At 36.0% G+C, this 13,458-nt stretch overlaps 3 protein-coding genes across 3 annotated transcripts in view; 2 read left to right on the top strand and 1 right to left on the bottom strand.

Moving 5' to 3' along the window:
* Nucleotides 1–4,064, bottom strand: part of armh1 (armadillo like helical domain containing 1) — a 45,126-nt gene extending 41,062 nt beyond the window's left edge. The window contains exons 1-2 of the mRNA XM_039735819.1: nt 4,005–4,064; nt 669–907 (exon numbers count right to left, since the gene is read on the bottom strand). Of these exons, the coding sequence (XP_039591753.1) occupies nt 669–874 (206 nt within the window). The 5' untranslated portion in view covers nt 875–907; nt 4,005–4,064. The remainder of the gene's footprint in view (nt 1–668; nt 908–4,004) is intronic.
* A 145-nt stretch (nt 4,065–4,209) lies between these two features.
* On the top strand, nt 4,210–10,553 carry tmem53 (transmembrane protein 53). The gene is made up of 3 exons (XM_039735913.1): nt 4,210–4,411; nt 6,314–6,417; nt 8,926–10,553. The coding sequence occupies exons 1-3, from the start codon at nt 4,357–4,359 to the stop codon at nt 9,622–9,624; spliced, it is 858 nt and encodes a 285-aa protein (XP_039591847.1). The 5' UTR covers nt 4,210–4,356; the 3' UTR covers nt 9,625–10,553.
* The window catches only part of dmap1 (DNA methyltransferase 1 associated protein 1), a 90,619-nt gene continuing 86,121 nt past the window's right edge, over nt 8,961–13,458 (top strand). Inside the window, exon 1 of the mRNA XM_039735912.1 lies at nt 8,961–9,045. The gene's annotated coding sequence lies outside the window, so the exon portion shown is untranslated. The remainder of the gene's footprint in view (nt 9,046–13,458) is intronic.

Below are 13,458 nucleotides of genomic sequence, written 5' to 3'. Positions count from 1 at the left end.
TTTACAGTACATTAGAACTCCCTAAACTTGAATATGCTCTTTTGGAATTGCACCAACAATAGCAAATTCTTTTGTGTTTTCTGGTATCCAGTATTGTTCCAGAAATTCTGATTAAGTTTGGCCATTTTCATTAAACAGTTTCCATACCATCAAATTGCCATTGTCATACCTGTTAAAATATACTTTTTCTTGATTAGCTTCTTAATTATAATGGAAATATCATATTCATAAAACATGCAAAACAGAAACCTGTTTTAAAGGGATTAAGTTGAAATATTCAGTTATTCTAATACCTTACATAATCCTAGAAGCAAAGAGTATATTATAGTTTATTTTTAGATGGCAAATGTCTTTGTTAAGTGTACATTACATTTTTTTCTTTGCATATAATATTTCTGAAATAAAATCCACAAAAATATTCCACCTCCAAGCCTTTGTTTGCATTTCAGTTGTATTTTTTCAAGTAAAGGTTGTTACTTTTGTTAAAATAAATTTATTTGATGCAGGGTATCAGTTTGTTATGTCAAGTTTTGTTCCATATTGATGGATATAGCACAACTTCCAATGTTCTGTTTCATTGTTTTATAATGTGTTTTTGATAGCTCTTGAAGTACTTTGTGAAATGCATTGTCAAAAGGTGTTGTGTAAGAAATTGTAGTAAAGGATACGTTAGTCTCATCCAGGCTGTAAGCCTAGTTAGAAATAAGCTGCCGCCCTGGGAAAACTCAAGTTCTAGCTCAGGGCTAGTCTTACCCTTGTTATATTTTATGAAATCATTCAAAATACGACTTCGGACTGACTTGCCACTCTGATCCCACTCTTGCAGGAAGGCCATAAGCTTGGTAATGGCTGCTTGATCTTGGCTGAAAGACATTTTAGTTCATGTTTCATGACAGGACCATGGAACCTGAAAAGCAAAGCAAACTGGTAAGGTTTTTAATAACAGAATTTTTGTCTTTCTGGTTCCATACTATTTATGTAAAGTGGGATGAGTAACTAATAAATGTAACTTCTTCTTCTTATTATTATTATTATTCACTACAGATTTTTCTTTCCTTGCAATAGATAAAAAACACATTGCACACTTTTAACGTTTTATAGGCTTTCATGTTAAATTATTTAGTTAACTCCTTATTTAAATTGCATGACTTTAATTAAACAGTGGATACATTCATTAATTTTTGTATCTACTTAATCTAGTCCTGGATGGAACACAGGGGTTTGAACCTATCCTGTCAGACTGAGGTGCAATTTTGGGAAATAAGGCTAAATAAATACAGCACCATAATGTTACATATGGCACCACTGCCTTAAGTCTGCCATTCACATTAGTGGTTTTCTGATCAATTTAAGTAGTTGTTCTCTACATAAATCAATTATGCAATAATTACACTTCTATTATTATGTATACTTGAATAATACTAAAATCAAGGTTTATCTATTTTTATATAATAACTTAGACTTAATTTTATGTAATACCTTCTATCTGATCTTGTCTTAAATCACTTTATAAGGGATCTGTGCATTGATATTAAGAAATAAGGTTCATTCTTTGAACCAACCTAATACAGTAAAGTGGGAGCTTCTGGTAGCTATGGGGTAAGGCAAGAAATATCCCTATATGGGATGGCAATCAATTGAAGAACCATTAAAGAGGGCACACTAATAATTTTGAGCCATAAAGTAATTTACCTTGCATGTCATAAGGGAAGAAACCAGAGAACTCCCACCCAAACATAAAGAGAATGTAAAAACTCCACACAATCATATTGCTAGAATTTAAACCCCAGAATATGAAACATTGAGATAGCATTGATAATTACTGTTATTTTATGCCAGTAGTTTATCCATTCATCTAACCTCCTCGGAGAGTCGCATTCAGAGCGGACGATGGAATCGTCCTTACGGATGATGCTGCAATTGTGACCCACTGGGCTGGCTACTTTGAGCAGCTGTTTAAAGCTGATCCTCTAGCTACGACATTGAACATCTCTGGGGCCATGGTTTTTGAGACTGATCCAATACGCTGTGAATCACCCAGTCTCACTGAGATTGCACAGGTGGTGAACCAACTGAGGGTAGGGAAGGTTCAAGTTTCTGTGGTATCTGGGGTGAACTTCTCCAGGCTGGTGGTAAGGCTGCCCGCTTTGCATTGCAAGCAATCTTTGCTTCCATTTGGGAGATTAGCATCATACCAACTGCCTGGAAAACAGGTGTTGTTGTCCCTATCTGGAAAGGAAAGGGTGATTGCCTGGATTGCGGGAACTACAGGGGGATAACAATGCTCTCAGTGCTGGGTAAGGTCCTTGCTACGGTCATCCTCAATAGGATCCATGATCACTTGCTCACCTACCAGCAAGCGGAACAGTCTAGTTTTATGCCTAAGAAGTCTACCATCGACAGCATCCTGGCACTGAGGGTTCTTATGGAGAACAAATGCAAATATTGTCAGAGTTCCTTTGCAGCCTTTGTCGATTTTTGTAAAGCATTTGACACAGTTAATTGAGATGCGCTGTGGAACATCCTGAGACTTCACGGAATCCTCCCAAAGTTCCCCAGTTGATTCTGGGGTTCATCAGGGGTATGTTCTTGCTCCTACTTTATTCAATGCTTGCATGGATTGGGTGTTGGGCAGGGTTGTGCTGTTTAGCGGCTGTGGGCCATCTGTTGGTGAAGAAAGATTCACTGATCTTGACTTTGCCGATGATGCTGTGATCTTTGTGGAGTTAATAGAGACTCTGATTGGGGCTCTCAAGAGACTGAGCAAGGAGTCTGAGTGTCTGGGCTTATGAGTGTCCTGGATAAAAACCTAAATTCAGGCCTTTAATGATCTCTTGGGCATAGCCATCTGCAGCATGTCTGCCTGCGGAGAGAATTTCAACCTTGTTGAGAGGTTACTTACCTTGGCAGCAACATTCATGTTTCTGGTGATTCTTCCTATAAAGTCAGCAGATGGACTGAGAGAGCATGGGGGGGGTCATGAGGTCACTATAAAGGGGTGCTATCCATTGACTTGAGGTGAAGACTGGACTCCTTAGGTACTGTGAGAATCCTTGGGTACTGCTGCTTTGACTTTGTGTCAAATGACTGGTTGTTCATGGAGTCCCAAATGAGGCACATTACCTGCATTGTGAAGGAGTGTCAGTTACGGCACTATGGCCATGTGGCGCGATTCCCCAAGGGTGATCTGGATTGTAGGATCCTCATTGTTGAGGACCCGTGTAGCTCGACCAGGCCAAGGGGACACCCACGTAACACCTGGCTGCAGCAGATAGATCTTCATTTTCGGAGGGTGGGACTGGACCATGTGTCTGCCTGCGGGCTTGCCAACTAGGATCCCGAACTGTTTCATCGTGTGGTGGGTGTGGCAATCACCTGTACCAGTGCATTCATCCAGACCTGATCTGACCTGGCCTGACCAAACCTCCTTATTACTATTTATAGTCACAGTTAGCCTGGAACAATATCAGAGGCACAGGGCTGCAAGGCGTGAACCAACTATTAACAGGTGCCAAGCCATTATATCATATATTTATGCACAATTGTACTCGTATGGGGGCCAGTTTAGGACCACCTTAAATATAAACTGGACGTGTTTTAGACGTATAAGTAAAACTGGATAAACTAGAGAAAAGCAGGATTTGCATTGAGAGCGTGTTACCACAGTTAGATTCCCAGTATAATCAAAGGGCGCTGCGTTAAATAAAACAAATTTCCACGCTTGATGAGAAAGTCAGTGAAATCGAAATGTATAATATTTAGCAGAAGATATATTTTAAGGTATATAATCATTTTGAATAAATGCCAGAAATGTAGAACAGTGAAAATTACATCAACTTGCATTAACGCAAAAAATATAATACCCAGCTAGAACTAAATAAAATATTCGCTTTAATCAGAATGGAGAACATTATTATATTTATTTAATTTTACTAACTGTAATAATAACCTTAGACTATGCCATAAACTAAATTGTTCGTTATAAAATCAGAAAAATCACTTACTGTTTAACATCTTCCTTCAAAGCTGCGTTTCAATAAAAGGTTTAGTAGCCAATAACTAATGACTACTAAGAAAAGCAACCAATAGAACGCTGAATTGGGTGGGACTTTGCGTGCACTTTGGTAACACCCATGGTTGCTACGAAAAACTCTGCGTTGCTAAGCTGCAACGTAGAGTCGTGCGCTGCTTATCTCTGATTGGCTGAGATCCTCTTCCGGTGTCGGGAGTACTAACTGAAGTTTGAAGTTTGTTTAAACACAAGGTCAAATTTAACAGTGAGGCGAATGTAAAGCGTGGCTAATATTGTAATTGATATAAAATAAGTAACATAAAGTGCTGGGATATTTAAGCGGTATGGGCGACTCGGGCCTGGATTATAATATTGTGTTTCCCGAGCCTTACGCCTCAGGTAAGTCCTGTTAATGGGAATGGTCCATGGAAGAAACGCACATTTTATCGAGTTTTTTTCCCAGTTTAGTTTCTAGATGTGGAAGTGAAATTATGTTAGTGTTTCTTTAATGTTACATCATCAGATAGTTTAAATCAGCTTGTTGTAGTACTATGGTATTGTAAAGTGTTAGCCATCATGGATGAGGTAGGAAGTTAAGCAAAATGACACCTTTTATTGGCTAACTAGAAAGATTACAGTATGCAAGCTTTCTAGGCAGCTCAGGCCTCTTCAGGCAAGATGTAATCAGCTTGTTGAAAATTAATATCGTTTTTTTACTCAGTGTTTACACCTTTCTCGCTTGGAATTGTAATGTCTATTTTTTCTTAACCTAAACCTTAATGGTGCAAATTTTTTTTTTTTTTTTTTTAAGTCTGTGGGTGGTAAGTGAAGATGTTTGGAGTTGACATTCGATCGTAAACCAGCAACATTGTTTGCAGAACAGAGAGTGCCACTTACTGATTAAATATGTTTTTTTTAGTACATTGGGTCTGATAATCTGGACATGGCATTCCCTGTCTGGTGTGTGCACGTACACCTTAAGTGTATGCCCGCTATATTATGAGCGGGGACTCTTATTTTCATCAACTGTGCTTTATTTGTCCCCAGGATTACTGAATTTTATTTCCATTTTGCCAAGATTGCTTTTGTGCATACATATTGGGCATATCGAATTGATTTGGTTATTCAGTACTCGCTTGGAGTATGGTAACAATGCAACAGAACATTAATGACTGAGTTGTTACAGCCTTTACATTTTTACATGAAAATCATAGGTGACCTGTGATGCCCAGCGTGTCTGCAGCCATGGGCATCTTCCTTTTCCCGGGACATCGATAGACATAACCGAGGATAGACTAGCGAGAACGAGGACATACTATAACAACAGATAACAGATTTGTTTATGTGCAAGTTCAGAGGATTTTGGTTGTGTCTTTGTGAAATAGAGATAGGAAGGATCTTTATTTATTTATTTATTTGAGGCATTTTGAGTGCAGAGGCTGACTTTAAAGCTGATTGTCTGAAGGTGATTGATGTGATCCCAGGAGCAAAAGAAAACTGATAATTTGTCATCCATCATCTTGCAACAATGAATACATAGCATCTCCAGATTACTAGCCTTTTTAAAAGAGAAAGTTGGCAATGGGACACTTTAGTTAGAATTTTAAGTAGTGAAAGGAAATTAGTTGTCAGTGAACTATGTGCCTTGTCAATTCTGGAACTATACAAAATGTTCCAAGACTCTTAATCGTAAATACTGTTGTCGTGCATTTACTTCATTGGGTCAATTTTCTTGAAATCTCCCTTGCTGAGATCTTATTGAAATTATTTGATTATACAATTCCTAATTCTCTAACAGTGGAGTAATAGCCTTTGATTAATGAATAAAATTTTATGGTTAATTACACTGTTCTTATTAGCACATTGCATGAATTCACTTTACCATAGCCTGATCTTGCTGAACACAAAGTATCCAATCCAACATATCACAAACATAACAAAGTGAGAAAAGGATGTCCAGTTTTACTTGCAATTAGACAAAATACAATGCACATTATGATACATTTGTTAATATTGTCCTTAAGTAGCAGACTGAACCTTTGGTAATATTTGCAATGCCTTTAATTTTATTTTTGAGCAAGTACTTTGCCTTGGATCTTTGGATTGTTTTGTTCTTTAGATGAGTAGGAAGGGGGATGTTGGGTCTCATTCAGACAGGATGCAGAATTGCCCGTTGTCTTGGTCTGTTGTAATTAATTTATTATAATGCAGTTTATTAAATCAATAAACATTAATTTACTCTTGCTTTTTGTATATTTAGGAAATCATGAAAATATTCACAAAACTTTTTTTTTATTCTAGAAAAATACTGGTTTGGAAGAAAAGAACCTGTTGTGATTCTTTTGGGTTGGGCTGGATGTAAAGACAAACATCTTGCAAAGTACAGTTCTTTATATAATAAACAGGTCAGTACAAGCATGGAAGTCCTTAGCCATTTGCTTACAACTTTTACTAACTTTTGAGCAGAATATTTCTCCTATTTAAGAATGACTATGAAAAAAGAATGCTTTTAATTTGAATGCAGTTTCTCGGTGTCAAAATTTAACTAGTTTTAAATATTTTTGTGGAAATTAGGAGTCACTTGAGGGGAAACGCCTGATATTTACTTTAGCTTGCACAGTGCTTTACAAATACAGAACTATAATGCAGATGTTTCAATAGATTTTAGAACTGAAGCATATGAAAGTTAAAGAATAAATTTGATGTTTTTTATTCAAAGTTATTTATACACAATTATGGTATATATTAGTTTGGCATAAGAATTTACAATTTAAAGTGAAGCATATTTTGCAGATTTTGAATTTTGTGCTTTATCATGAAGGTAAAAGGTACTGTAGTCTCATTATAAAGAAAAGACTTAAATATGAATATGTCCAAAAATATTACTGACTATTGATCTTTGTCACGAGATTACACACAAATTGTAAAACATCATATCCATGTTGTTTTAAGAAGAAAAAAAAAAGCAAAAAGCAAACCAATGTTGTGAGATTCTGCCATGTTAAAGGAAATTGGCTGTGCACTTTGCTTTGTCAGCTACCTCATTCATCTTACTCTGTGGCACTATTTCAGCCCCAGGGAGACTGTCCTTGCTGACGTCTTCAGAACAAGGAGGAGATATTTGGGCCCAGGAGTGTGGATTCATTTCAGAAAATCATTGCCAAGCGCTGTTATTGACATTAAGTGTTGATGCCCAATTGTGAATTGCTGCCATTGTTCTGTAAATGAGTAGACTATAATAGCTGAAAAAGCCACACTTACAATCACTTATAAACTTTCACTATATAGAAACGTCCGTCTTTCTCTTGTAGAAATACTGCCTGCTGCCACTAGATTGATATTGAGCGCATGTGCTTCAGTTAGAGAGTGTATGCAATCCAGTGACAAGAACTAAACAGATGTAATAGGCATCCATTCATCTTCCTAACCCAGTTATCCAGGGAAGGGCTGTGGGGCAGCTGGAGACTATCCCAGCAAATACTGGACACAAAGCAGCAACAATCTCTGGAAAGGGCTCAAGTCCATCAGAGGGTAAACACACATGGACTAATTCAGCAACATAAATCCACCTAAGTTTAATCAGGATGAAGTGTAGTAAATTCAGATGTTTTAATATAGACAGAGTGGTAGCACAGAGCTGTCACTCCTGCCTCACAATCTGCATGTACTTCCTGTGTATTTATGGATTGATTGGTATCAGTGCAAGTAAAATTTCTCACCCTGAAACACTGTGGTCATTTCTTTTATTACTATAACACAAGAGCAAATTAGCATGTATTTAAAAGTTACAAATCAATTGTCATTTTTTTTTTTAACACTTCAATCTGCTCTATCACACACTCTGCCTTTTTCATTTTCTGTGTTTTTTTTTTTTATCATGCTTGCACAAGATGCGCCACAAAAAAGGTGGCTTGGCTCTTTCAGAAATCTAAGGCTTTTACTATAAATACAGTGCAGTGTAATCAGTTCAGATGTATTGTTATATGTTCAAAGAACAATGAAACTCGTATGTGCTCTTTTCACTGTGCTTCAACTCGGTTTATATATTGCTCTGAGTGAACGGTGGGTTGGGCTTGTCAATAACTTCAGTCGTGAAGGATGCTGCAAGCAGAGAGACAAACAAACAACTTATTCTTACCTAAAGAAAATGGGAACAAGAGTATGATAAAGTAATTTCTAGATTCCTTTTGTTATCACTTCAAAGTGGACGTATTCGATAAGTTTTTTAAGGCTTTTTTTTCCCTTTTTTTGGACCCTGGAACCCTACAGTCCCATCATAAACTGCAAGAATAGACAAGGTATTTGTAAAATTTATTAAAAAAAAAATGCTTCATTTTAGAACATAATTTGACATGGCAAATTAATATATACCATAGCTTTGATGTGAAAAATTCCTAACTTATCCTTTTAAGTAACTTCAGGAAGCCACACCAGTAGAACTGTACTTGTATGCATGCATGATGCATGACATCAAAAGCAACATGGCCTTGTAATTTTAAAAAGAATGAGCTGTGTAAAGTTAAAGGTTGCTAATTAGTTTATCTACAGTAGCCATAGTTGTTTGACCATCAAGTTCTTTTAAACAACATGTTCTGAATCTCTAAATGAAAAGCCTGACGTTAACAACTTTTCTTAGCCATAACTACAAAGAACACAGGGTAAGTAACAGATAAATGATTATTTTTGGGCGGAGAATTTCTTTAATGCTATTCATTTTTTAAAGAAGTGATGTTTTAATATAAATTAGAATATGTATTCTCATATAGATAACTTTCCTATTGGTAATGTCTGTTTTATGAATATTTTAATATTAAATATTTGCATATTCCAGTATACAGTATAGATTAGATTTAGGTACACGTTTTTAACAAAGAATTGTACTTAACTATTTTCATGTGTTTCTGTGGTTCTAGGGGTGTATAGCCATTAGGTACACTGCCCCATCAAAGGCTGTGTTCTTATATGAGCCCTTTGGTAGCAAGCAACTGCTCACCATAGCTGGAAAGCTCCTGGATCTACTTCTAGATTATGAGGTACAAGAAAATCCCTTACTCTTCCATGTGTTCAGCAATGGTGGTTTTATGCTATATCGTTACATAGCTCAGCTTCTTCATAGTGATCCACAGTTCCAAAATTTAAAAGTTGTAGGCACAGTTGTGGACAGTGCACCTGGAAATCAGAACGTGGTGGGTTCTGTTCGGGCCCTCAATGCCACTTTAGGCACAAATACTCACCTTGTTATAAGGTATTTGGCATTGGCTATATTCACCTGCATGGTCTTCCTGTTACGAGTGTTGCTGTATTCGATAACCAAACACATCCACGAGAATCACTTTGATGCCATGCTAAAGGAACCTTCTAACTGGCCACATCTTTACCTGTATTCCAAAGCTGACCGAGTGATTGATCACAGGGATGTGGAGAGAATGGTGAAGGCACGACAACAGCAGGGATTTCCTATAAAAAGTGTGGACTTTGTCACATCTGAGCATGTCAGTCACCTCCGAATGTTTCCTGAACTGTATTCCAAACATTGTATTGCTTTCTTGGATAGCTGCATGCTAAGCTCAGCTGGAGCACGCATAAAGGTTTTTTCTGCTGCTCACAAATAAAAGTATCCCTGAAACTGTATATATTTTGAACTTTTTTTTTTTTTTGCAATTTAAAGCATAATGATTAAAAATTGATGGCATATACTGTGTATTCTAATAGATTATCCTATGAAGGCAGTTGTGTTGTAAATGCACTGGAATGTTTTTTAATGTAATACTAATTATTAGTAATATTTTAAATCTTTTTTTATGAGATGAATTAAAAAAGTAAATGAAGTTTTAGCTATAATGCAATTGAATTAACTTTATTCTTCAAGTGTTTTTCGCACATGACAGGCTCATAATGCTTACACAGAGGTTAGTTTTGGTTCCTGCAACTGTAATCATCTAGGATTTGAAGCATGTAGTAAATAAGTGAGTCCATGATAAACCCTCAAGAAATATAGGAAAAATTAAAATCAGAAATTTTGTATTTTCTTATGGGTCATGGAGTGCTTCACACTACTGTCTTTCAGCTCTGGAGTCCTGGGTTTGAATTCCTGCTAAGGTATAGTCTGTGTGACATTTGAGTCTGTTTCTGGGTGGGTTTTTAATTGGTACTTTTTCTCCCACATAATATTTGCCTATTAATTGATGTCTCTAAGAAATTGACTTTATGAAGTGTCATTAGTGTGGTGGTGGGCTTGAATGTTGAGACATCTACAGCTTGCATCTGTCTTGCACCTTATGCTGCAGGTATAGACTTCAGCCCATGTCATACTGTTGTGGATAAATTCAGTTTGCTAATAGATGGATGGAGTGTTAAAAAACAAAAAAGAAGTGGAACTGCAATAATCTGCTTCTTGAAATCAGTTGTATGATGTCAGTGGAAATGTACATCTCTGATCAATCAATTCTCCATGTTTGCACATAGATCAATAGCAAAGGTATGTAAAGTTCATAGTGTGCAAAAAAAGGCACTGTTGAATAAAATTTAAATTTTAACTTTACAAATAGTATAGTTTCATTGTTATTTTAATTGTGTCAATTTGCATATATCATCTTTTATTTATTCTTTGGTGATAATACTCCTGTAATGTTGTTTTTTTTCAGCCATATTTTATTATTTTGATGAAAAGAATTTAAGTTTAAGTTTTCAGTTTAGATATATAAATTGGGGTGTACAAACCAGACTTGCGGTTTTCATTACTCTCATTGCATTCATTTTAGGCTCAAATCTAAGTTGACCTCCGTTAATAATGCAATGTCTTGTTTTATTGTTCCCTATAAAATTCATAATCTGTAGTAAGGTGTGCTTAGGTATTCATTTTAGTCTTTAAAAGAACACCTATTGCCATATTTGGGCTTTTTTATTTTTAATATTTATTCCAAAATCTCTCCATTTTCAACACCAGGTTCATGAACAAGTCATGTGAAGTGAGCTGCTACTTGTCGTTACTTAAGCTTCCAATAGCCATTACACACTCTATTTATTTTCCTCCATGAAAGAGAGTTCTTAACCTGTATGCCAAGGAGTGTAATTCTTTAGAATGAAATTAACTGAAGCTGTTTACATTTTTTATTTTTATTTAAAAAGTACACTGAAAGCCACCTTTATTTCCATGTATCGTACAAGCTTGAAAAAGACGTTAAAGGAACTGACAAGTCATCCACTGGGAGTCTAGAATCCGTGTCCACTTTATAAAACTGAGAGCAGTAGAAATGTGCAGACGCTGGTGCTCTCAAGACCCAGAGCGTTCCTGTCTTGAGTATGAATTTTGTACAACACTTTGTTTTATTGTTGCTTCATATGCATGTTATAATGTGTTTGTTTGTTTTAGATAACACTGTATTAAATGAAGAACCTTATTCAAATATCACATTGTCCAGTCTGTAAACTTTTCTGTTAGATTTGAATAATTGAGTAGATTACCGCACTTACACTGTATCTTATTGCTATGGTGAAGTGGATCCGTGTGATAATGTAAATTCTTTTTAAAGTTTTTTTTTTTTTTAATCGTGAGAGCATCAATACATTTTTGCTGCAATATAAAAATGGTTACCAAAATGAAGAATAAACTTGAGTAATAAATCAAAATATTAACTGTGATGTGTGCTGAGCTTTGTGTCTTTACAGTAAATTAGTAGTAATTCTTTTGTAAAAGACAAAGTTCATATCTGCAAATTCTGTGTATTATATAGAGAAATTCATGCATTGAATAAAGCAAGAACTAAATAAGAATTGGCCTGTGTGCAAAGGTAAAGCTGCCAGGTTAGTATCAAGTTAAATTGTTTAGGAGAACATTACGAAGGAGAAACTAAGGATGAGAAAGGTAAGTGTAATGTAACATTCTAAGATTAATAGAACTACTAGTGTTCCACAATACAACAGATTATTTTAAGAGAGAAAAATCAGGCTTTTTTTACAATCAACCAACAGCAGGCTTCTCTACCAACTACAGCCCATGAATTGATTGAAGCAGGTTCAAAAGATCTACAGAAATCGCAGGTAAACTACAAAGGATCTAATGGTATCTCTCATTTCAGTAAGTACCTGTGAGCATGGGTCAATGTCAGAACAAGACTGCAAAAACATGTTCTTGGAAAGTTTAAAAAAAAAAAAATCATGGCTGAAGTTGGTTTGAGACTAATGAGCCAAATTTGGAGTTTTCTGTTCATTCTGGAGAATTAACTGGCACCCTCCATCATTTTTGCACTGTTTGAAATGTGCTTCTTATTACTGTTATAGACCTGGAAAATGACTGATTAGATTAGATAAACATTGTTGAACCCATGGGGAAATGTAGATATATACAGCAGTTAAAGGTGTTAAAATCACATTAAAGTACTTACTTACATAGACTTAGATCCTCCCATGCTACATAGCCTATTGGGCAACAAGTGTTCTCCAGCATTTCCGAATATTTGATAAAGGGTTCGGCTTTTTCCTAACAGATGTTCAGTGCCTTCAGATCTTGTACGAATGTTCTTATCCTCTTGGTTGTTTGGTATTGAGAGGTAACCATGTCATTGCTCTCTTCGAGATCCGATGGTTCTCCATTCAAAGAATGTCACCAGCCATTCCGAATCTTCTTTGGGTGACAGTAGTGTGGAGTTTGCGCAAGCCACTTCTTCGTAGAACCTCTTTGTTGGTGATGTAGTTGTAGTATTGGATCCTGAAAATTCAGCGTAGGCACCTTTGCTGAAAGACTTGAAGCTTCTTGTTGATACCTACTGATGCCTTCCAGGTTTTGCTGGCATAAATGGCTGTAGGGATCATTAGAGAGGTAAGCGGGTGAAGCTAGGTCTTCAGGGAGATAGAGGGAGAGGACCAGAAGTTGTTCATCCTCCGCAAGACTGCTGTTGCCTTCCTGATGCAGCATTAAAGTACAGAGAAAGAAAAATAGGTGTGTTTTGAAGTATATCGTTGAAAGGTTTGTTTTCATAATTGTACATTTGTCTAATTCATGATTGAACCATTTATGGTATAATACTGTTTTAGGTATTATCAGACATTCTTGATATGTGCAAGGTTGCAGTGTGTGCAAGTCTGGATCTAGAACTGAACTGAAAAATGATGGCACAAATTATACATATGAGATACAGTTGCAAAATTTTGAAATACATATTCCTATTGTTTTTTTTTTATCTTTATGTTTTTTGGTTAACCTGGATGGCTCAGGTCGATGTTCTTGCCGTGATCAAACTGTTTTATCATGCTAATTCAAATGTTGACTACCTGTTATTCCATATTTACTCATCAAATCCAATTTAAAATTATAAATACAGATATTAATGTCAAATAGATCTAAAATTAAATTATAACAAGTCAGAATATAGATAGTACTTTATTGGCTCATGAGGGGAAAAACCCAACAATTTTATGTTGACTAATCAAAATGTAATAATGACTGA

This window comes from Polypterus senegalus, chromosome 14 (genome assembly GCF_016835505.1).
Source record: "Polypterus senegalus isolate Bchr_013 chromosome 14, ASM1683550v1, whole genome shotgun sequence".
Classification (NCBI taxonomy): Eukaryota; Metazoa; Chordata; class Cladistia; order Polypteriformes; family Polypteridae; genus Polypterus; species Polypterus senegalus.
The sequence above is the reverse complement of the archived record's forward strand: the minus strand, read 5'-3'. Positions and strand labels throughout refer to the sequence as shown.

Bases quoted from the DNA above. Each gene is read 5' to 3' on its own strand.
- tmem53 (XM_039735913.1), top strand. From the start codon at position 4,357: ATGGGCGACTCGGGCCTGGATTATAATATTGTGTTTCCCGAGCCTTAC. The intron at 4,412-6,313 runs GTAAGTCCTGTT...TTTTTATTCTAG, and splicing joins TCCCGAGCCTTACGCCTCAG to AAAAATACTGGTTTGGAAGA. The intron at 6,418-8,925 runs GTCAGTACAAGC...CTGTGGTTCTAG, and splicing joins GTTCTTTATATAATAAACAG to GGGTGTATAGCCATTAGGTA.